At 45.6% G+C, this 25713-nt stretch overlaps 1 protein-coding gene across 2 annotated transcripts in view; it reads right to left on the minus strand.

Annotated features, from left to right (window-relative positions):
- The window catches only part of CSMD2 (CUB and Sushi multiple domains 2), a 606380-nt gene that overhangs the window by 156108 nt on the left and 424559 nt on the right, over positions 1 to 25713 (minus strand). For both annotated transcript variants that reach the window (XM_058553610.1, XM_058553609.1), the window contains exon 25: positions 22967 to 23093. In XM_058553610.1, the coding sequence (XP_058409593.1) occupies positions 22967 to 23093 (127 nt within the window). The remainder of the gene's footprint in view (positions 1 to 22966; positions 23094 to 25713) is intronic.

Genomic DNA, 25713 nt, shown 5'->3' on the forward strand with positions numbered 1-25713 from the left:
ATTTTTATTTATTATCTTTATATATTTTGATTCCTCTTTTATATGATATATTTGTTGCTAATATTTTCTCCTGGCATCTGGCGTTTCTTTTCCCTTTAAATTTTGCTTATGGTGTCCATTTTATATAGTAGTTATTCATTTTATGTAACCAAATATGTTAACCTTTCCCTTTAAGGATATTGGGTGCCATGTTATACTTGGGCAAACCCTATTCTACCTAAAATGATTAAAAAGCAAAACTGTAATATTTTCCCAGAACTTGTATAGTTTCATTTTTTGAGGTTTACAGGTCCATTACTTTTCCAAATGGATACTCCATTGTCTGAATACCTATCTAAAGTCTCCTCTTCCACATCTTTACTATCAAAACACTGTTTACTTCCTCCTTAGAATTTACCACAGTCTATACTTAGTTTATTTGTTTACTACCCATCTCCCCAGCTAGCACATAATTTTCATGATTGTGGGACCAGGTCTTGAGTCCCAGTGCGGAGGATGTGCCCGACGCTTTGGATGGTGCTCATGACTACCCGGGGAATGAAGACACTTGTAACTGAATAATCCAGGTTCTCCTCATGGGTTTAAAATGTCACCTTGCTCGGGTCTGATTCTAGACTCTCTTCTCCAGGGCTCCCTCCTTTGCCTCTCCTGGATTCTACTTGTTGTCCCAGGAACATAGCTACTCAACTCACTTCAGTTTTCAGTCTCAGATTTTGACATTCTTTTTTTTTTTTTGCAGGGAAAGATTTGCCCTGAGCTAACATCTCTTGCCAATCTTCCTCTTTTTTTTTTTTTTTTCCCTCCCCAAAGCCCCAGTGCATGGTGGTATATCCTAGTTGTAAGTCCTTCTAGTTTTTCTGTGTGAGCCGCCACCACAGCATGGCAACTGACAGACAGGTGGTGTGGTTTTGAGACTAGTAAATGAATGACCAGTGAGTGGTGAGTGCTGAACTTTAACCACTAGACCATCAGGGCTGGCTCAGATTTTGATATTCTTAAAGCGAAAGCTCCCCTTCATATTTTTTCTCCATAATTTCCTAGCTAGTTTCCCAAATTTATCCTTTCAGATGAACTTTATGGTTATCAAATTCCAAAAAAATCCCACTGATACTTTGATTGGAATTGCACACACTTATTGATTAATTGGGGAAAATTTATGTCTTTTTTTGTGTGTGTGTGAGGAAGATCAGCCCTGAGCTAACATTCGATGCCAATCCTCCTCTTTTTTGCTGAGGAAGATTGGCCCTGGGCTAACGTCCGTGCCTATCTTCCTCTACTTTATATGGGACGCTGCCACAGCATGGCTTGACAAGTGGTGCGTCGGTGCGCGCCTGGGATCCCAACCAGCGAACCCCGGGCCACCAAAGCAGAGTGCACACATTTAACCACTGCGCCACCGGGCTGGCCCCCAAATTTATATCTTTATGTTACTTATTTTCACCAGTCAGGAATATTGTAGACATCATCACTTATTTAGGGCTTAGTTTATGTACTTTGGTAAAGTTTTATGGTTTTCTTTGTTATGGTTTTCTTCTTTGCATGCTTCTTATTAAATTCATTTTTTCGGCTTTTTGCTCCATTGGAAATGGGATTTAATTTTTAGTTACATATTTATTGTTGAATGTATGTGTGTATGTTTCTTTTCTTTCCTTCCCATGTAAATTTTTTTTTTATTTTATTGAGGTCACAATGGTTTAGAACATATAAATTTCAGGTGTACATCATTATATTTCGACTTCTGTATAGACTGCATCATGCTCACCACCAAAAGTCTAGCTTCCCTCCATGTGCGCTTCTTATTTTCAATTATCAATTAGTTCTAAAAGGATTCAAGTGCATTTCTTGGATTTCCTAAGCAGACTCTTTTATAGATATGGGTGGAGATTCCTCCCTGTGTGGGTTTTCTCAACGGTCGTGTTCTAATTTCCCTGGCAGGCCTTGCCTCTGAGGACTTCCGACAGAGGGAAGACAGATGGGCTCCTCTTCAAGGCATTTAGCAGGGAACAGACTGGCAGACGGGGGCCCCACACTTGATTGAAAAGGGGAGAAGGAGCTCCCCAGGAAGCAGAGCAAACAAGCATACTCGCTGCTGTGCCAAGCTGCCCCCTTCCTTCTCTGCTCTCTCCGTGTCACTTGATGCCCTGTGAAGTTGGCAGCCGACCACAGGAGCAGACCGAGAGCCAAGCTGTGTGGCGCTGCCGTACAGGCTCTCAGAAAAGAGAGGTTTGCGTGGGCCAGACTTGTCAGGGCAGGAATGAGGAAATGAGACTTGAAGTTTGGGTGGCATGAAAGGGAGTGTGTTTTCTTTGGCTTCAATGACATCAGACAAGACCCGGAGGCAGGGGGAGGCTAGGGTGCCTGGGAACAAAGGCAACTCCCACACCGGAGTTCAGTTGGTGTTAGGATGTCACAGGAAATAGAGCTGGATTGAAGGAAGGAAGACAGTGAGGGCGTCAGAATTAGCTAGAGGAGTATGGGTTCCAGCCTCTTCTAGTTAGAGACAGACCCAAATCCCTGGGAGTGAATAATGGAATGAATGAGTGAGTGAATCAAGGAACAAATGAATGAAATCCCAGGAGGACCAGTCTGATAGGAAGTCGTGAAAAGCGAGAATATGGAGACTAAGTAGAAATGCAAGAACACACGTTTATACAACAACCACTGTGCACAAGGCACTTGAACACATTTGGTCCTCCCAAGCCTCTTTATTTTGTAGGTAGCATCATCCCCATCTTTAAAAATGAGAACACTGAGGTTCAGAGAGGTTAAATAACTTCTCCAAGGTCAAGGGCTGGTTAGAGAGCCAGCCGGAATTACATTATATAATCACAGTCCAGGTCAGACTTCAGTGCTCCCACTCTGTCCCCTGAGAATGCTGGTCACACCTCCAGAAGGCAGAGGCTGTGGCTGAGAGCCAGGCATGTGCTGGAGAGGCCCCATCAGTAATCAATAGTTTACATGTGAATCATACACAAGGTTAAAGGGCTGGTATTCAAGACCATGAATTAAAAATGCCAGTTCGTTGCATTCAGCTTAGCTGATCTGATAATCAGACAAAGCCAAAGGCGTGGCATTGATGAGGTCAAGAGAAGTGGCAGGAGGCAGTGACAAGAGGGAGCCTGAGGTCCTTTGCATGCAGAAACAATGCCACTTGGCAACTGAAAGGATAGAAGCTGAAGTTCCAGACTTCTTGCTGCATTCATTTATTTAAACACCTCCGATATGCTGGGTGCTGGGAGATAATGGTGAAGATGACAGACGGGTGTCATTTTCCAGTTGTTTCTGGAGATGGGCAATACTCCCACATACACAAACCCATTAAAAGATTATCAGCTGTGGCAAAGGCAGGGAAGGAAATAGCAGAGTGCTGAGATGGAGGAACCACTTTAGATAGAGTGGCCGGGGAAGACTTCGCTAAGGAGGTGACATTTAAGCAAGATGAGAGGCTCAAAGGAAGCCAGCCATGTGAAGAGCAGGGGAGGGTAAGACGGGGGAGGAAGCTCTCTGTGAATAAAGGGCAGCATGTGCAAAGGTCCCTAAAAGGAACCAGCCCAGGGCATCTGTGCCATGAAAAGGCCACTGAGACTGTAGCTGGGCCAAGACACGCAGGCAGAGGCCAGGTCACGTGGGTCGGGGAAAAGTCTGGATTTTATTCTACAGGCTAAGAGAAATCCTTCAAAGATTTTAAGCTGAGGCCTGACAGGAGCCGATTTACACTTTAAGATCACTCCTGCTGCCTGGATGAGAACAGACTGGCAAGGCCAATAGTGAATGCAGGAAAGTTAGCAAGGGTGGGGGCTCCTGCAGGAGCCCATGGCCTTTTCATTATAAATCCTTGATGGGCACCAGTGAAGACCTGCTTTGCCAAACCGACCACATTTATTAAGACTCTTATTGAAGACTTTTCTCATCTTATAGAAATCAAAGTTTATAAAACGCTAACTAGAGGTTCTGATCTATAGGGATAATTCCGGGCGCAAACAGACATTTGGGTTTGCCTGAGCAGCTCCCCTGCAGGTGGACACCCCATCTTCTTTTGGCTTTTGAAAATGACAGAAAACAGTTTGAGGACCCTGCTCTCACCGTGCCCCGGGTGGAGAGGCACTGAAGGGATGGGAGGAGGTGAAGGGGTACTCCTTCATATTGACGCCTTGCTCACGTGTGTGTGTTTCTTTGGACTGCAGACACAACACAGGCCAGGGAAGAGGGCTGAAGCGTGTTGTGCATCAAGCTGTGTGTGGAGAGTTGCGGAGACGTGGAAGGCTCTGTTTTTGCCCTGGAGGCTGCCCCTGCTTATTGAAAGAGACACCAAAACATAATAATATGTGCAATAGGGCCGGCCCCGTGGCTTAGCAGTTAAGTGCGCGAGCTCCGCTACTGGCGGCCCGGTTTCGGATCCTGGGCGCGCACCGACGCACTGTTTCTCCGGCCATGCTGAGGCGGTGTCCCACATACAGCAACTAGAAGGATGTGCAACTATGACATACAACTATCTACTGGGGGTTTGGGGAAAAAAAGGAGGAGGATTGGCAATAGATGTTAGCTCAGAGCCGGTCTTCCTCAGCAAAAAGAGGAGGATTAGCACGGATGTTAGCTCAGGGCTGATCTTCCTCACACACAAAAAAACATAATAATATGTGCAATAGGTATTAACACAGTGGGATAAAGGGCTATTGAAATAACCGGAGGAAGAGAACTAAACATTAGTAGGAAATCTACGTACCAAGTACTTTATGTATATTGTCTAATATCCTCATAGCAACTCTGCAATTTAGAGTCGATTTTCACTATCTTGCTGATGGGGGACCTGAAGTCCCCAGGGGTTAACACATGCAGCTTGCCGGAGTGAGGGTGGGGGTAGGGGTCAAACAGCTAGTAAGGGTCAGAGGCAGCATTCAAACCACGTCTGTCTGGTACTAAAGGCCTTTCTTTTACATCTTCTTCTAATTGAGAGAAGCAAGGAAAACTTCAAAGAGGAGGTGTTTGAGGCAGTTCTGAAGAAAGAAAAAAATCCTGAGGAAAGCGAGAGAGAGGCAGAAGATCGCAAGAGAGGGAATGGCATATACAGAGGAATAAAAAATCTGGGGCTGGCCCGCTGGCACAGTGGTGAAGTTCGTGTGCTCTGCTTCGGCAGCCCGGGGTTCACAGACCTGGATCCCGGGCGTGGATCTATGCACTGCTCATCAAGCCATGCTGTGGCAGGTGTCCCACATATAAAGTAGACGAAGATGGGCGTGGATGTTAGCCCAGGGCCAATCTTCCTCAGCAAAAAGAGGAGGATTGGCAATAGATGTTAGCTCAGGGCTAATTTTCCTCACCTAAAATAAATAAATAAATAAAATGTAACTGGCCTTCCTGGATCCAAACTCTCTCCTACCCTTTCATTCACCTTTTCCACCGGGACCAGGAACCACGCATCTGCCCCAGTCATTCCTCCTTCCCTATAGAATAAAGTCAGACTTCCTATGAGACACACCAAGTCCTTCATAAGCATCCCATTGCCTTCTCCCCTTCCTCTCACCCTTCACCCATTTCCTTCTTATTCTCTGGCTTCAGGGACTTCCCTCCGCCTGGAAGTTTCCAACCACTGCCCATGCCCTCCTACCACCTGCAGTGGGTTGAATTGTCTCCCTCAAAAAGGTATGTTCAAGTCCTAACCCCTGGTCACTGTGAATGTGACCTTAATTGGAAATAGGGTCTTTGCAGATGTAATCAAGTTAAGATGTGGTCACATTGGATTAGAGTGGGCCCTCAATCCAATGATGGATATCTTTACAAGAGAAAGGAGAGGGAGATTTGGATACAGAGGCACTGAGGAGACGCAGGGAAGAAGGTCATGTGACGATGGAGGCAGAGATTGGAGTGATGCAGCTCCAAGCCACGGAATGCCAAGGGCTGCTGGCAACTATCGGAAGCTAGGAGAGAGACATGAAACAGATTCTTCTCTAGAGTCTTCAGAGGGAGTGTGGCACACTCACACCTTGGTTTTGGACTTCTAGGCTCTAGAACTGTGAGAAAATAAATTTCTGTTGTTTTGAGCCATTCAGTTTGTTAGAGGGGCCTTGTAAACTAATACACCACTTGACTTAACACGTACTGGCAGATTCCCCACATCCAGTGGGGAGCTTTTCCACGGGCTTTTCCATAGTCTCTCATGGCCCCAGCTGGTGAGAGGCTCCCTCTATGAGCTCCTACTGTATCAGTCATCCATTGACTTACCTGTCTTCCCCGGTTCCTTAACTGTTCTGTTTGTGTCTCATTCATCCCTGTATCTTTGGTGCCCAGCACCAGGTCTGATTCACACTAAGCTCTTGGTTTCGTTAAACTGATGAATGAATGGCTCATCAGCTTTCAAGGACGCCCATAGTTCAGTTGAACTCACCACTGCCCTTGCTAAGTGCGTGGCACTTGGCAAGAGGCAACTTAAATCCTACGTGCTAAGGAAGGTACTTCCTATTTCACTGGAGGTTCTGACATCTCTTTACCACCCACATCCAGCCCTTTGGATCTTACACTGCCAAAGAGATATGACCTAGCTGCACAGATCCTGGGCCAGAGTAGCTGCCTAGTCTAAACCCAGGAGACATGGCGATACAGCAACCATGGTCTCACACTCTCTAAGTCCAGCTCTGTAAGTTCTCAGACCCTACACGGATACTGATACACATTCAATCAATGGATAGTAGGTACCAGGTGCAGAGAGCACACCAGGTACTGGTGATACAGACAGGAATACGGCATGTTTCTGCCCCTAAATGTGGTGTGATAAGTACTATGGTAAATGTATGCACAGAGAAGGCCCCTACCTCAGGCTGAGGGGGTGAGGCAAGGACCCCCAAGGAGGGAACAACTAAGCTGAGTCTTAAGAGATGAACAGGACGTGTCCAGAGGAAGGGGGTGGGCAAGGATTATGAGAAGAAAAGAGAATGTCAGGCAGAGAAAAGAGGCTATGCAAAGACATGGTCAGATAGAGAGACTGGTACCCCCAGGAAACTACAAGTTCTTCAGAGGACAAGAGCCTGCGGCGCAGGTGGGTGAGACCTAAAGCAACGGGTTTGGACAAGCCCACCCAACGAGCATGTAGTGTGAGAAGCACACAGAGAAGGGACTTCTGGAGAACCATGGCATTAAGGGTGAGCAGGAGAAGAGAAGCCCATGAAGGAGATTAAGAATGAGGAGTCGAGGCGGTGGAAGGAAAACCAGGAAAAGGTGCAATCCTAGAAGTCAGGAGAGGAGAGAGTCTCAGGGAATGGCAATGATGTCCAAGCCGTGGAGAAGGCAAGGCATGCACCGCCCCTGTGATCCTAGTGAGAGCAGTTTCCACGGTGCTGGGGCAGGGCTGGGGACAAGAAGTGGGGAGCCCCATTCCCACCAAAGGAGGGGCCTTGAGTCGGTCTCAGTGTCCAAGCCTGGTGTCTGGTTTGCCTGGGGTGCACCTGGGCTTCCATGATGACCAACAAGTAAGCCAGCTCAGCTAGTCAGCCTCACTGGTCTCTGGTTGTCTCCTATTCCCCTGGGGCTGTCCTGAAACTCTGCTTGCTCTCTCTGGGGCTGGGTCTTCATTTCACAGCTGACTGCCACCTGCTTTAACTTCAGGGTGCCCTGGATTGTGGGGCTGTCCCTGTTCTGGGATCTCTACACATCTTTTCGTCATGGTGTGTCCACCGAGTCCCCCCTTCCACCACAATCTCCCAAGAGCAGGTCCCCAGGTGAGGGTGCCCCCACCTGGTCCTCGCTCCCTTACCTCTTCCCATCAGCCTGCCACTGAGACTCCCCTGGGCTTTGCTGGTAAGGCTGGTAAGGTTCATGACGCTCAGCTTCATGACCGGAAGGGATTTACTACCAGAGCCTTAATCTAAAAAGCTAGGAGAGCATCAGATTCTCATTGCAGGAGGCTGCACCCCTCAAATGCTGTCTATGGGCAAAACTCGCTTCTGAGATGATGGTCCTCAGTTCTCTCAGTCTGAAGGAAACTTGAACACACTGTGCATTTCTTGGATACTGCCCACCTCAAGCCTTACAGGTGGTTCATCTGTATCCACTGCACATTGGAAAGATACGCAAAACGGGAAAAGAAAAAAATAAATCCATAGCATCTTGATATGTTGGTTTCACTTGCCTTCTGGCTGGGCCCCAGAATGTGAAAGGGCATCAGGTGCTCCCAAGCAACTGTCACCACTGCACGAACACAATGGATGCTGCACCATTAAGAGTCATAACGTGGATCTTTACATCAGGGGAAGATGGCATGTGAATGAACAGCTGCTGCAGGGGGAAGCGGTCAGAAATCACTCCTGTCCCCAAATGAGAAAGCAGCTTAAATTATCCTCAGCGACATAGGAAATGACAATAAGAAAATAATACTGGTTTTATAAAATGCCCCCCTCTGAGCCACGCAGAGCTACAAACCAACAATTAAACCATAATCATAATAGCAGACAATAATAATTAAAGCATCGTGCTATCCAAAGAGCAAAAACTGAGAAGACAGACCAAATTCCAAAGCAAGTATTAGTGTCTAGAGCAAAATTAGAGGCTCTTCTTTCTTGGGGCCAGCTGGTATTAAATAGAAAAAAAGATTCTTTTGTTATTTTCATAAGTGAAAGAATAAACCTGGGCTTCAGGTCCCTGAAGAAGCAGCAGTGACTGGTGTGCTGGGAGGTGGGGCAGTGCACCAACGCAGGACTTAGTCTACTGCCTTGTGTTCCACTCTACCTTGCTGGGTGACCGTGGACCAGTGGCCTTCTCTTCACTATCACCCTGTAAATCAAGGCTCTGTGACTGCCTATCATCAGCCAGAACCTGCCCTGAAGGTGTCAGGGGTTCTGTGAGGGGCAGCTGTGTCTTTATTCTTCTTGGAAGAAATGTTTTCCATAAAATGAAAGGCTCTTGCCTTCTGAAGAGGCTATAGAACAAAACGGAAAAAACAGTGGCTGTGGAGTCAAAGACCTGGGGCCAAACACTAGTCCTGTGACAGCTAATTGGGTGACCTTGCAGAGCCTCAGTTTACTCCTCTGTAAAATGGCAGTAACATCATCTATCCAGCAGTCTTGCTAAGAGGATGACTGTAAATGAAATCACATACAAAGTACCTAGCACTGAGCCTGAGACATAGCATAAAATCAATAAATGGTAAAAGCACCTAAAATTCCACTTTTGTTCTATTTATGTATTTATTTTACTTGACTAAGATGTGTTAAATTCTCCTACAATTGTCAATTTCTCCTTGTATGTCTGACAGATTTTGCTTTATGTTTTTTTGTTAGGTTATTTGGTGCATAAGATTCATGACTATTAGCATTATTGTGGGCTGTGCATTTTATCACATGAAATAATTCCCTCTGTTCCTTTTTAATGTTTTTTTACCTTGAATTTTACCTTTTTTTTTTTAGAAAAAGCGATATTATGATCTCTGCATTTTTTTTTTTTTTATGAGGAAGATCAGCCCTGAGCTAACATCTGATGCCAATCCTCCTCTTTTTGCTGAGGAAGACTGGCCCTGGGCTAACATCCGTGCCCATCTTCCTCCACTTTATATGGGACGTCGCCACAGCATGGCTTGACAAGCGGCGTGTTGGTGCACACCCGGGATCCAGACCGGGGAACCCCGGGCCACTGCAGCCGAGTGCATACACTTAACCGCTACGCCACCGGGCCGGCCCCTGATGCCTGCTTTTTATTTATGCATGTTCTCATGCTATTCTCATGAGAGAAAAAGGTTTGTCTCAACCTTTTATTTTTCATATTTCCTTATTCTTCTGTTTAGCAGCATTTTCTTTTCTTTACCTAACCTGAGAATCTTTTCCTTGTAATATGGAAGTTTAACTTGTGGGCATCAGCTCATGGTGCAGCTCCCGTTCTGCCCACAGGTCGGTCACAGTACCTGTACCACACGTGACAAGAGAGGCTTCCTTTTCCTGTGTGCCATCATCTGGGGGCCTCCCTCTGCGATGCCCCACGCGCCATCCTGCCCACTCCTTGTGCAGACCCTCTACTCAGCATTCCTGAGTCTTGTACTCTGTTCTCCCACTTGACTTTGGTTCTTTGCGGATCCTTCAACGGGGTCTCACACTACAGGTCTTCTTTGGTCTGGGCCCTACCCATGGACCCTCCCACTCCCCTGCCCATCCTGAGCTCTTGTAACTGCCTCTTTTCCTCCCATTCCTTTCAACCTCACATGAGAGTGGCTGGATAAAAGGGAATTAATTATACTTAGTATCAGAACTGACATGTTTGTTCTTGGTAGCAGTGACGATATTACGTGTTCACCAATTCTTGTTTCCTCTTCCTCCTAGGCACACTCTCCCTGATACAGGTGAGCTGTGAAACGTGTTCTGGTCAGTGGGATGTGGACGGAAGGCCTGACTCTTAAAGAACTTTGTCCCACATTCTCATGCTTTCTCTTTCCCTCCTCAGCTGGCCAGATGTGGGGAAGCACTGAAGAACTGTGAGGCTCTCACGTGGAAGGAGCCTGGAGCCTTGAATTCTTTTGTGGAAGTGGCACCCCCACCAACACACGCCCATAGCCCTGCCCCCTGCAGACCAGCATTGGACTGTCAAGTGAGTGAAAAATGAACCTTCATTGTGTTAAAACACTGAGATTCGGGGGTTATTTGTTATATGTTAGCCATTACTGCTGACTAATACAAGCTTATTTCCATCGTTCCATTTTATGCTTTTTATTATATTTTCTTCCTATTTCCTTTTTATTTTTGTAACATTTCTTAGTTTTCACACTTTTTTCACTGATTTTCAAAGTATACATCTTGTTTTTACTTCTACTTTAAGTATCTTTTTTTTTTCAGTCATATATTATTTTTTTATTTTTATTTTTTTAATTTTTTATTTATTGCAGTAACATTGGTTTATAACATTGTATAAATTTCAGGTGTACATCATTATACTTCTATTTCTGCATAGAATACATCATGTTCACCACCCAAATACTAACTACAACCCATCGCCACACACGTGCCGAATTATCCCTTTTGCCCTCCCCCCTCCCCCCTTCCCCTCTGGTAACCACCAATCCAATCTCTGTTTCTATGTGTTTGTTTATTGTTGTTATTATCTACTACTTAATGAGGGAAATCATACAGTATTTGACCTTCTCCCTCCGACTTATTTCGCTTTGCATAATACCCGAAATGTCCATCCATGTTGTCACAAATGGCTGGATTTCATCGTTTCTTATGGCTGAGTAGTATTCCATTGTGTATATATACCACATCTGCTTTATCCATTCGTTCCTTGATGGGCACTTAGGTTGCTTCCAAGTCTTGGCTATTGTGAATTACGCTGCAATGAACACAGGGGTGCATGTATCTTTATGCAATGGTGTTTTCAAGTTCTTTAAACATTTTCAAAAATCCTCCTAAACTTGCATTCTCTAATTATCAAATTAAAAAATAACATACCATTTCATGCTCCCTTATGTAAGACAGAAAAGCTAATGAAGATTTTACTTTCTCCTATGCCTTCCCCCAGCTATCAAACCACTGACAATATAATCACGGACCAAAGACCCAAATTAAATATTGTCTTTCATGGTCATCAATTCTTAGTATATTTTTTTCTAAACATCTCAGTAGGCTAAAAATTGTATGTCTGTTTTAGGGGGCCAGCCTGATGGTGTAGTGGTTAAGTTTGTGCGCTCCGCTTCGGCAGCCTGGGGTTCACAGGTTCGGATCCCAGGTGTGGACCTACACACAGCTCATCAAGCCATGCTGTGGTGGCGTCCCACATATAAAACAGAGGAAGATTGGCACAAATGTTGGCTCAGGGTCACTTTTCCTCAAGCAAAAAGAGGAGGCTTGGCCATAGATGTTAGCTTAGGGCCAATTTTCCTCACCGAAAAAAAAAAATTATATGTCTATCTTAGTTTCCTGTGGCTGCTGTGGGAAAGTACCACAAACTTGGTGACTTGAAACAACAGGAATTTATTCTTTCACAGTTCTGGAGGCCAGCAGTCTGAAATCAGTATCGCTATGCTGAAATAAAGGTGTTGGCAGTGCCCTGCTCCCTCTGGAGTTTCTAAAGGAGAATTCTTTCTTTGCCTCTTCCAACTTCTGGTGGCTGTTGGCATTCCTTGACTTGTGGCTGCATCACTCCCATCTCTGTGTCTGTCTTCACATCACCTTCCTCTCTGTGTGCATAAAATCTCCCTCTGCTTCCCTCTTATAAAGACACGTGATTGCATTTAGGGCCCACCCAGATAATCTCATCTCGAGATCCTTGATTTAATCACATCTACAAAGATCCTTTTTCAAATAAGGTAACGTTTCTAGGTTCCAGGCATTCGGACCTGACCTGATACCTTTGGGGGCTATCATTCAGCCAACTACAATGTCTTGGCAAGTTCTGCAAGAAGCCCGAGTGTCCATTTTCTGTGGCTTTTGTGCATATTATATCCTGGCTGAATCGACAGTTCTTGGGTCTCAGAACATCACCGGCTTTGGCCTTTGATAAGATGGAGAAGAAATCTTAGGGGGTGGCTGAGTTGTGGCGGCTGTTCTTTTGTAAATCACGGTTTCATTTGATGAGGGCTGATGAGGAGCTTACCCGTGTGAATGTGTTTTGCCAAATGCTTTTAGGGATTTTTTTGTTATCCTTGAAACTGTTTCATTTTTCATCAAGTTGTATCTAATTCATTTTGCCTGGAACTCAGTGAGTCTTTTCAGTTCTCCAAGGAAGTTTTAGCACTGTTCACTCCATCCCTCTGCCCTTTCTCAGGGGAGTTGGCTAACATTTTGTATTTTATGATACCTTCTGCTCCCTTTGCTCATTGTTCTTCTTCATTTATGCAGCCTAGATTGGTACTCTGTCTTCCATATTTGGCAACTTTTCTTTCATTAATTCTATACTTTCATACTTTTTCTCTGCAGTCTCAGAGAGACTCTCCAGTTTGCCTCCTACTTCAATGCTTTTATTTCTTGCAAGGCATTAATGCTGCCATTGTGGATTTTAACTGTTATTGTGCATTTAGTACCTTTGCATTTTTTACTCCATCACTGTCTTTCTATCTCAGGAGCTCCCCTCTCCCATTTCATCATCCATCTTCTGCTACCTATCAGCCTTATTTCTTATATTTAAATGAGAATATTATCTATATACTCATTTAAATTTTCTTCTGTCTACTATAGTAAAATCTTTTCAGGAAATATGTTTCTATTTCTTTAGGGAAATGGTTCTCTTTTTTATGAATGGTATGTTTTAAGTGGCATCACCCAAGTTTATTTTATTTTATTTATTTTTGCTTATTTGTTTACTTATCTTTTGAAAGGGAGAGATCAATACTGGTCCAGTGTGGCCAACCAACAAGGTCTGCGTTTCTTCAGCTGAACTGTTTATTCTCCTCCTAAGAGATGGTGGAATTCATTTCTGAGATTGTAAACTGGCAGTCCAGTTGATATATTCTGGCCAATTGAACTATCCAGTGCAGCCCAGCTGGATTATTATTCTTGGATAATTTGAAGTAGTTTCTGTTTCTTTCCCTAGAGGTGATCCGTGAAAAACTAATTCACCAGCGGCCAGCCTGGTGGCGTAGTGGTTAAGTTTGTGTGCTCCGCTTCAGTGGACTGGGGATCGCCAGTTCGGATCCCAGGCACGGACCTATGCACCACTTACCAAAGCCATGCCGTGGCAGTGTCCCATATAAAGTAGAGGAAGATGGGCACAGATGTTAGCCCAGGGCCAGTCTTCCTCAGCAAAAAAGAGGAGAATTGGCAACAGATGTTAGCTCAGGGCAATCTTCCTCGAAAAAAAAAAACTAAACTGCCAGAGAGCACCTCTACTCTTAAAGCTACATTTACACCTATAGGTTATCCACATCCTCTCCTTCAAAAAACTTTTGAGCTCCTTTTGACTATTCCCCGGTTTGCTGAAACCTTAAATCTGACAAAGGAATGCCCCATTGTGTATGTGCTTATCTGTTCAGTTCCTTCAGGAGGTCAGCTCTTGCAGTGCAAGTACACGGACCTTCTCTGTTTAAGTTTTAGCTCACTGTCACTGCTCAAAAACAAACCTTCTGGAAGCTGCTAAACCTGCAGCCACAATTCCTGGCAGGAGCTGTGAACAGAAGCTTTACTTCTCATGCCTTCTGCCTCCTCCGGGCCAGCTGCCCAGTTGCCGGTTAAAGGGAAGCAACACTGACCACGGTGGGGAATTGTTGCCCTACGATTGATATGACACCGCAGCGGGGGAATCTGGGCTTTGGGCACAGCCAGATGTTTTGTTCAGTCCAGCACCCTCCCAGGAAGACAAACTCCACGGGGCAGGGGTTCTGGGTAATCAGAACCGCGGCCCCTTCTCTCAGTAATCCTACTGCTTTGTGACCAACAGCCAAGAACGGAGTTTCCAGGTTGCCCTCTGCATTAATCATTAAGAAGCATCCCGATGGTTAAAAATCAACAAACCAGGACTACTAGCCAAAAATGAACTTTACGACTAAATGGGCATTAGGAGCAGAAATCAGAGCTTCTGGGAAAAGTAAGTTCTGCCGTCCTCCTTGGGCCCCAGATCTCTTTAGGAAAAGCACACCAGCAAAGGACTCTCTCTCCTGCCTTCCTCACTTCCCCTCTATGTAGCCAGCCACATATAGCTCTCAACCCCAACCAAATTTGTACTCAAGAAACAAAACTCAGTTCTTCTGAATGTAACCAGGACCCCTCAGACAGGATACGAGACTCCTGCCTGGTTTCCCAGCTAATGTATCCTCTGCAATGCCGCCACTGAGCTTCCTGAAGCAGATATACCATCATGTCACACCAGACAAGGAGCTCTTCCAGAAGCAGCGGTGTACATTCACCCCTTCCTCTCTTTCACATGCCTGGAAGGTCCTCCCCTCCACCCTGCACGGTGAACTACCACTGTTCTTTAAAATGCAGCTAGAATAGCACTTGCTCTCTGTAAGACCCCACCCCCAACTGCCACCTGGAATATGAACTGTCCTTGCAAATACTTTTCTATTGTTTTGTACATATTTCTACCATAGCGTTTATCACGCTATATTAGAATCTGCAGCAGACACTAGGTTGGCTTACCCGTACTCCATTTCCAAAACTCCCATCTGTCTCTACTACTGAAACAGTAAAAGCAAAATAAAATTGATTTCCCACTTTTGCTCAGCCAGGTATAGCAAGTTCTGACTAATGAGATGTAGGAAGATGTCTCTGAGGATGGTGGTTCTTCCTGAATAAATATGCAAACCTTCCCCAGAAGAAAGCTCTGTGCCCTTTCTTCTTACCTCTTCTTTTAGACTGGAACACAGACACAATGCCTGGAGATGCAGCAGCTGACTAGGTAACCAAGAATACGAAAGCCTCAGGATGGCAGAGCAAGGAGAAAAGTAATGGCAGCCTGAGCAGCTGCGCTGGGTCTGGACGGGACCTTCAGGTTCCTGTTCCAGGAAGAAAGTGAACCTCCACCTGCTGGAGCCGGTTTTCTCCTTCTATTCCTAACTGAAAATTTCTATCTGTAAGACTGGGACCTTCAAGGGAAAGGACTGTTTCTGATTTATATTTATACCCTCGGTGCCTGGCAGAATGCCCAGCACTGATAAATGTTCCAAGTTTTTTAACTGAACTGAATGTCGTTATTGTCTTCAAAATATCCCAATGACTCCTCGTCATACTGAGAAGTCCATTCAGAGTTCTCGTCTTGGCATTCAGGGTCCTGCAGAAACTCCTCTTTACCTGTGCAACCTTATCTCCCCCCCACGCAGCCTCCAGCCACAACAAGTGAGTGTCTTCTCGTGGACAGACCCTATATTTTCCCCTATGTTCATGCCTTCACTCTTCCCCTCAATAGGAATGTTGACCTCTACATCTCCAGGCAGAACTTCTCTCCCTCTTCTCCATGACTGAACTTGGCTTGCACTTACTTACAGCATCTACCTTATCTTGGAGGTACCTGTTTGTGTGACAATTTCCCACTAGAATGTGAGCCCCCGGAAGGCGAGGACAGGCCTCAGTCTGACCCTTGTGCTTCCCACTGAACAGCATCACACAGAGGAGGTGTTCCATGCCTGCTTTGCTAAATGGAACCAAACCAGGGTCAGAATGGCAGATTGGGAAGAGAAGAGACTGGAGCCAGACAGAACGGGTTTGAGACCCATATCACTGGGTAATCATGAGACATTCATCCTTTTTGGGCCTCAATGATCTCATCTACAAAATGAGGACAATTAACTGATCCAGAACCTGGTATACTGTAGATATTTGATAAATGTTAGGCAGAGCAGAGGATTAAGAGCAAAAGGCTTTGCCTCCCTCTCTTCTACAATTTTCATCTGAGCTGGTCCACTGATTATAGAAAGGAAAACTCCGACCCAACACTGGAATCCGAGATGATGCCCCATCCATATGGGATGAAATTTCCATTTTCTACGTGCTTCCATGTTCTACATCCATATGGGATGAAACCTCCATGTTCTACGACTACACAGGAAAGAGTGACATGGAGGGTGCAGCTCACTGGTCTGCTCTCCTGCTGTTAGCTGCCAGGCCTGGATGGAGTTCATTGGCCAGCTTGTCCCATTCTTGGCACTCAGGGAGAAACACTTGCCAAATGCTGTAGACGCCTCCTTTGTTCAAGGCAGTGTCTGATTGCCAGCCCGCTCTTGTCATGCACACCTGGGAAGGGCCCACTTTCCTGCTTGGACCCCACTGAGGGGTCAGCCTGACCAGTGAGCCCTCCAGCCACCCACTATCCCTCTTGGGAACTCCTGGAAAGGGACAATCTTTGCCCAGCTTGCTGGGCTGAGGTTGACCACAGACCCCTCTGGTCCCCTCTAACGGGGAGGTAGGGGTTGGGGCAGGATGGGGAGAAGCATCAGGCAAACCGTCTCCTGTCTGTGCCCCTGGGAATAGTCTCATGGACTGGCATCTGGGCTATCCCACATCCCCTCCCACCCGGCACACCCAAGAGGAAACCTGCTCGACACCTGCTCCCACCAACAGCACAGCATCCACCACCTGTGACTCTAAAGGGGGAGCTATAACCTCTGTGCATAGGGGATGCCCCATCTGGGTAAAATGAACAACAGCTACCCAGCTCCTGGAGGGGGTTCTCATCACTTGGAAGTCACGTGCCAGGCTCTGTTCTAGGTCTTTGGATATGTTAACTCACTTAATCCTCATAATAACCTTAGGTGGTAGGTACTGTTTTTAACCACTATTTTACAGGTACCAGAAGTGAGGCACAGAGGGCCTGCTTACAGAGCTTCCCGAGCTACATAGCTAGTAAGAAAGGCAGGTAGGCTGAGTCCAGCTCTTAGCTACAACTTGATACTGAATAAACGACAAAACTCCTGGGACATAGAGAATTAGCTCTTCAAAGGAATCCAGCAGCATAATCAGACCAAATGGCCCAACCGCATAATGCATGGAAAAACAGGAGACATTGTAAAACAAAACATTAATAGTATTCTCAGGGAGATGCAAGATGACAACACACTGATAAAAACAAAAGTAGGTTGTCAAGAGCAATCTGAAAACAAAAAATGCAGCTGCCTTGAAATAAAAATGAAAACAACAACAAGATTTCCAAAATAAAGAGGGAGAAATAACAAGATAAATACTGTTGAAAACAGAATTAATGAAAACACAAGATCGCTGGCAGAGTAAAAATAGGATAGAGAACTTTCAAATCGCTAGAGGAAAAACAAAGCCAATTAAATCAAATCAGCTAACAACAGGAAGAATTAAAACTAAAAGAAAGCAATAGAGCAGCATAATCCATTTTGTTTGAAAGAAGGCATAATACACTTGATGTAAAAGAAATATATACAACCTTGTACTCTTTTCACTTTCTTCAAATATACATAGAACATAAGACAAAAATTCAAAAAGTAAAGAAAGACAAATGCAGTAAAAATAAAAGTAATAAAAAGGATTTTATAAAATATATAACCACTTAGTATGTTAAAAAGAATTCTTAAATACTCAGGTTAAAAAGAAATCTAAACTGAAATTACAGACTATTTCGAAATGAACCCAGTTGAACACTCTATATGAAAACAATAAGCTCTCCCAAAGATAAATATACAAAGAACTTGAAGCAGCAAAGACAACTGAATATCATTTTGTTCATCAAACTGGTAAACACTGACAAGATTGACAGCCTGGTGATGCCGTGTGGGCAGCAGGCTTTGGGTGGACGTGTCAATTGCTATAATATCCAGAGGGAGATTTGAGGTCACGTATCAAATTTGTCTTCCATAATATATCCTAAGGAAATAATTGGACAACTGTTCAAAGATTCATGCATAAGGATGTTTACTGGAGTGAAAAACTGAAAATATTCACTTCATCAATAGGAGAGTAGTTAAAAACATTATGGTTGTGCATAGAAGAGAATTCCCTGTAGCCACCAATCAGGATGAGGCCAATCTATACATATTGACACAGTAAGGTGATGATATATGATTAAATGGTAAAGCAAAAAGCAAGTTACTGAGCTCTGCATAGAGATGATCTTGTTCTAGAAACCATGTCTATCGCATTTGCTTTATGTGCATATCGGCATACAAAATATCTAAAAGAATCAGTGGGACAAACGGATGTCAATGGTTATCCTATGCAGGGTGTGTGGGGCAGAGAACAGAGCAAGACGGTGAGACTTTAGATTTCCACTTTACACATTTCTTTATTGTTTGCATTTTGAATTTTTCAGAACGAGTATCTATTTTTTATATAGAAAAATTCTACAAAGATATTCCCAGTTAAAAAATAATAAGTTAATCTTACTCTGAATAAGGACTCAAACACAAAAGGGGCTTTTTGTGTTTGTCTTAATTTAGTCTAATTAGGAATTCTCTTAATTTTGCTGCTGGTTATTTGTGGGGTGTGTTGGGGGGGTGAGGGAGAGAGAAAGGGAGAGAGGAGAGAGGGAGAGAGACATGGAGAGAGAGAGAGAGGAGGAGAGAGGAGGAGGAAGAGAGAGAGAGGAAGAAAGAGGGGGAGAGAGAAGGAAGAGGGAAAAATAGAGTGAGGGAGGCAGAAAGGGAGAGAGGGAGAGGGAGGAAGAGGGAGAGAGAGAACACGCTTGAGTACAGACATGCATGGGGACGCAGCACACACTGGGATGGCAAGCTACGGTGGGGAACTGAGTGAGGGAGGGAAAAGTGTCCTGTCACTCCATCTCCATCTTTCAGCAGCTCTCATTACAGCTGGGAAGCCCTCCTCTGCTCCCTTGGCATTAGCTCCTTTGAGGCCATGTGGCTCCAAGAAGCCTTCCAGATGGAGGACTGAAGTTATCTTCACCTTCCCCCTTCTAGTCCCCATCCTGGGGTCCTCACACACACTCAGCGTGCCCCATGACTTTACAGTTCTTGCTGTGTTGCTCAGGAGAGGATATTTCCTGAATTTGTCTTGATCTTCTCTTCCTGATAGCTAGGAAGGGGTCCTCCAGTCTCTCCCAGAACCCACTCCACGCTCACCATTCCTGTAAGTGATAACAGTCCTCACTCCTGCCCAGAAACCCCATCATTGATTTCTCGTGCTCTGCCTGTCAGCTGCTGCTAGACCTCTCTGCTCTCCTCCAACCCTTGTCCTAAACCTTAATTCCCGGGGATTAATGCTGTGTGTTTTGGAGATGCTAATGTTGCTATGTCATGGAGTAGCTTTCTCTTCAGAAGATGCATGCAAAGTACTTAGGAATGAAGTACCATGATGCCCACAAGGTACTTTCGAGTGATTCAGAAAAAAGAAAAGAAAAAAAGAATGGAAAGAGAAAAAAGAGAGACAGCAAATATGGCAAAATATTCACAGTGGTTGAGTCTAGGTGGTAAATATACAGATGCTCAGCATACTGTTCTTTCAACTTTTCTGTGTATTTTACATATTGTATGTTATGCAAAAAAAAAAATGGGGAAACAGAAGAAATCTCAATATTTGAAATCTCAAATATTTCCATTTTTACTGAATAGAGCAAGACCGGTGAGTGTGACCACTTAAATGTCTCCTGAATTTGTCCCTTCTTCTCCATCCCCACTGCCACTGGCTGCATTCAGGCCTCCTCACCCCCATGCACTCTGGAGACAGCCTCCTCACTGGGCTCCCAGACCCAGTCTACCCCCTTCTCCACAGGGCTGCCTGGATAGGTCCAAACCCAGCATCACAGCCCCCACGGCCCTCCACCCCTTGGCTGCACGCAGCCTGCTCCACCAGCTCCGTCTCCCACCACTGCCCCGCCACCAAATCGCAGGTGATCCTCCAGCCACGTGGCCCCAATTCCAGCTCCTGAAGCCTGATCACCGACTCACTGCCTCTGCCTAGAAGGCCGTTCGTCTCCCCCAACCTTCCTCCCTGGCTACCCGGCAACCTCCTCTCCATCCTTCAGGACGCAGCTCTGGTGTCACCTTTTCCAGGATAGCTTCTGTGGTCTCCTTCTGTCCTCCCTTTCATTCCCCCGCATCCTTACACCACCACCTCACTCTGTGTGTACGTGCACATCTCTTCCTTGTGAACAGTGACTGGGTCTCATTCATCTGTGCAATGCCAGCACCTCGCACCTCGCAGGTACTGCCACGTATTAACCAGACAGACAGTTGTTACAGGAAGGAATGAATGAGTGAATGAACGAGGGTCTAAGGTAGGAAAGCGGGAAAACCATCTCCTGATTTGCATAGGTGCACGCTAAAGTAAAAGAGTCATCATGCTCTCGATTCACTCATTGTTCATTTAATATTTACTGAAGGACTCTCATGGCATCTGCTAGTCATATAACTACCTTTATACCTGAGTCCTGCTTCATTCATTCATTCAACACTTGACACTTGAGCCTCTCCCAGATGCTGGGGGCACTGTGCTGAAAGCCTGGAGACTTGCACAGTTGGATCAGGCAGAGACCACAACCCTGGTCAGAGAGGTAAGGGAGGAGCATAAAGAAAGGATAAAAGTAGTCAGTGTCATCAGGTAAATCCAGGCCATGGGCAAAGGGAGTTCAGAAGAGGAGAAATGACTCCTAGCAGTCCCCATGAGAGCCGACTGGGAAGGACTTCCTGGGTGAGCTGATACGTGCACTTGACTTTGAGTGATGGGGAATTTTAGACATAAGCCTTTGGAGGGAGGAGGGCATTCTGGGAGGGCAGAGTGGAAACAAAGGCACAGAGCGAGGCCACAAGCCTAGGTACGGGGGCCACCAGTAACTTAGCTTCACTTGAATGTTATCAAAGAGAAGTGGTGGAAAATAAGATTGGGAAGGCAGGTTGAGGTCACGATGGCCTTGAAAACCGGGATACAATGCTTAGCTTCTGTGAGCACGGGTGCCATGGAAGGTTTCTAGTTAGAGGGTGAGTTGATCAGGTGTGCTTCCAGAAGGTTATTCCAGCAGTAGTGTGCAGGATGAATTTGTATAGATAACTCGTCCCCCAATAGTGCCAAATCCCTAAGAAGTCTGCTGACCTCATCTTGCACAGGGCTTAGCTGAAAAACTTGCACGTAGCAAACACTTAATACAATTTTTAAATTTTAATTGAACTGAGTCTAAAGACATCAGCAAATATATGAATATCTATATCTCTGGCAGCAACACACCCACTCAGGCTGTAACACACCCCTTCAGGCAGTTCCCCTTAATTGAGAACTCTCCAGGGATCTTCTCCTAGCTATACTTCTGCTCCTTGTCTTGGTTCCCCGTTATTCCAAAGCCTACACGCTTCATTCCTGGATCACCGCAACAGATTCCTGACTGGTTTTCTTTCCATGAGCTCTTTCCACTGCAAATAACCTTGATGGGCCAACCCTGCTCAAGAACCTACCATGGCTCCCTCTTGTTTACTGGCATTTAACATCCTCCATAACCAGGCCACATTGTAACCCTCTATCTCTCATTCCTTGTCCACACGCATCGCCCTCTCCAGCCAGACTGTTTCCTCTCCAATGGCCTTGTTTGATCCTCCTTCCACACCTACATTCATCCTACCACCCCAATCTGCTCTTTTCCTCAAAGCTCATCTGAACTACAGCTCAAGGCCCAGCTCTGCCAGCAATGTTACATAGTGTGAACATTCAGAAAGACCTGGGGTCACATCCCAGCTTTCTGACTCATTGTGCGAACTTAGACACACTATGCATTCTCTTGGAATCTCAGTTTTCTCATCTATAAAATGGGAATAATAATAACAATGTCTATTTAGGGCTGACTATTATTATTAATAGGGCTATTGTGAAGAGTTCATAATATGATATATGTGCCAGGCCCTGGGCTTGATAAATGGTGATGCTCCATTCTTCTCTGACTCTGTGGGACTCCAGTAAGTAATTCCTGTTAGTCAGGTGCTTATATGGAAAGGAAGTTGTATTTTCAGGGAGTACACACCAAGTACCAGACACTCTGTTGGGCGTTTCTAAGTATCTCCTCCACAATCCTAAAACACAAGCATTTTTGTCCTCATTTACAGAGGGGGAAACTCAGACTGAGAGAGGAAACAGTCTGGGGTCATACAGCTCTGAGCTGACCTTTACTACTGTCAGAGGAATAACCACAGAACCATCATTAGATATTTACTGTGTTCCAAGTACTACGCTGAGCACATTACATGCCATGTTGCATTGAGTGCTTCATCCTGAGAAGCTGAGAATGTAACCCACGTGCTACAGAAGAGAAAGGGAGACTCCGAGAGGATAAGGGACTTACCCAAAGTCTGCAAACAGTAAATGGCAGGGCTGGGGTTCAAACTGGGGTCTGTATGACTTCAAGACTCTGTCCTCAACTGCTCTGTTGTAACTGTGCCTTCTAGGCCAGAGAGTTGTCTGAACATGGATTTCAGCCCTGTGAGGCTGAGGCTGGCCTTTCTAGGTTTTCCTTGGGTCCCAGCCCAAGCCTGGGGTCCCAGCAGCCACTGTTGATCACAAGGGCCTCCAGGTGACGTGAAGGGCCAGCCACTCACTGGGCGGCCTGGTGATGATGCTGGTGACGACTCCCCTGAACTGGCAATGGTTACTTCGCCAGCCCTGACACTTACCCAATGGTGCAGCCGGCATCAGCCTCGATGGTCCAGATGCAGTTGAGATTGTGTTCGTAGGGAGCTGGATACCCGGGAGACAGCACCTGCCCCGACACCTCTCCTTTCACTGTCCCTCCACACTCAGCTGAAAGAAATGCCAAAAGAGTGAGTCTCGTGGGGTGGCTCCTCCTGCCTGTGTGCCCGAGTCCCTCTCGTTCATTCCAGGTGACTGAACACAGCATATAGAAAGGCCCCTGGACGAGACTTGTATCCAGAATCTACAAAGAACTCCTGCAACTCAACAATAAAAAGACAAACAACCCAATTAAAAAATGAGCAAAGCATTCGAATAGCTATTTCTTCAAAGAAGTTATACAAATGGCCAATAAGTACATGAAAAGATGTTCACCATCATTAGTCGTTAGGGAAATGCAAATTAAAACCACAATCAGATATCACCTCACATCCATGAGGATGGCCATAATAAAAAAGACAGACACTAGCAAGTGTAGGTGACGATGAAGTAACTGGGACTCTCATCATTGCTGGTGGGAATGTACAATGGTGCAGCTGCTTTGGAAAACAGCTTTGCAGTTCCTCAAAATGTTAAACAAAGTTACCGTACGACCCCAGGAATTCTGTCTTATATATACCCAAGAGAAATGAAAACATACATTTACACAAAAACTTTTACATGAATGATCATAACAGCATTATTCATAATATCCCAAAAATGGAAACATCTGAAATGTCCATCAGCTGATGAAAGGATAAACAAATGCAGCATATCCATATGATGGAATATTATTTGATCATAAAAAACACACAAAGTACTGATACATGCTACAACATGAATGAACTTTGAAAATATCATGTTAATTTAAAGAAGACAGACACAAAAGGCCACATACTGTAAGATTCTATTTCTAGAAACTGTCTAGAACAGACAAGTCTACACAGACAGCAAGTACATCGGTGGTCGCTGGGACCTGAGGGGGAGGGGGCAGGGGGCAGTGATTGCTAATGAGCACAAGGTTTCTTTAGGGGGGGACACAATGTTAAAAAATTAGGTTGTAGTGACAGGTGCACAACCCTGTGAATATATTAAAAAGCATTAAATTGTTAAATTCATTAAATGGGTGAACTGTAAGGTATGTGAATTATATCTCAATAAAGCTATTCAATAAAAGGTCCCTGGGTGTAGAGCTGGCAGACTACTCTGTGACCAAACTCCTTGAAGCCTCCCGGGGAAAGTGCAGACACCTGAACCTGTTCATTGACAGCAGCGGGACCTGTGCCAGGTGCCAGGAGTTCAGAGGGAAACAAGACACTGTGTCCTCCTCCAGAAGAGCTTACGGTCTAGAGGAGGGGACAGCCGCAGTGTGTGCCACGTGCCCTAACAGAGGCACATTCATGGCAAGTGGCAGCACAGAAGGAGGAAGTGACCAATTTGCCCTAGCACGGGGCAGGGAGAGTCAGGGAGGGCCCTGGCTTCAAATGAATCTTGAAGGAGGAGCAAGAGTTGACCATGTTGGTTGGGTAGCAGGGGTGGGATGGGAAGGCCAGCAGGAAGAGGGCACTGCAGACAGAGAAGAGTATATGCAAAATTCCTGGAGGTGTGAAACAACATGGTGGGTTGGGGCACAGGGTGTGAGAAGGGGCGTGGTGGGAGATAGGGCTAGAAAGCTGGGCAAGCATCATACATTGAAGGACACTGCACACTGGGCTGTTGCATATTTACTCTGTAACGGGGAAGAACCGGAGTGTTTATACACAGTAAATTGATCACTTTAGCCAGCCCTGGAGGTCTAGTGGTTAAGATTCAGCACTCTCACCACCATGGCCTGGGTTCACTCTACCCATCTGTTGGCCATTATACTATCGAGACTGCGTGTTGCTGTGATGCTGAAAGCTATGCCACCAGTATTTCAAAGACCGGCAGGGTCACCCATGGTGGACAGGTTTTAGCAGAGCTTCCAGACTAAGGCAGATGAGGAAGAAGGACCTGGCCACCCACTTCTGCAAAAATTGGCCATGAAAACCCTACAAATAACAGCAGAGCATTGTCTGATATAGCGCTGGAAGGTGAGAGGATGGCACAAAAAGACTGGGCAGGGTTCTGCTCTGCTGTCCGCAGGGTCACTAGGAGTCGGAATCAACTCCAGGGCACTAACAATAAAAATTGATCACTTTACACACTAGTGAACTTTACAGGTTAGAAAGAGCACTCTGGTAGCAGTCTGAAGGGCACAGAGGGGTGGGACTGGAGGCAGGGACCAGTAAAGAGTTCTATATTCCCCATCAAAGCAGTCACCTAGATCAGAAGCTGGTGATCCTCCTGGCCTTCTCCTTCCTCCCCCACATCTAATCTGCCCCCGAGACCCCGTCCCTGCACCTCTGTGACACTTTTCACATTTGACCCCACTCTGTCCCCATTGCTGGAGTCTTGGCTTAGGCCCTCACCACCTCTAGGGTGGCACAGTTGCCCATGCTCAGCAGTGCCAACAGAAAGATCTTTCTAAAATGCAAACTGACCGTCTCACCGCTTGCTTTAAACTCTCCTTCCTGGAATGAAGTCCAAACCGCTGAAGAGAGCCCATCGAGAAGGCCCCCAGCCTTTGGCCTCTTTGGCCCCCTCCCAGCACCCCCTTGGTCCATGTGGGTCTGATGAACTTCTCTTCATGCCTCTGCTTGGACTGACAACATCTGCCCTATGAAGTCTTTTGTGACACCCTCCCCTCCCTGTGTAGAGCTGACACTGTCTT

This window comes from Diceros bicornis, chromosome 13, assembly GCF_020826845.1.
Source record: "Diceros bicornis minor isolate mBicDic1 chromosome 13, mDicBic1.mat.cur, whole genome shotgun sequence".
Taxonomy (NCBI): Eukaryota; Metazoa; Chordata; class Mammalia; order Perissodactyla; family Rhinocerotidae; genus Diceros; species Diceros bicornis.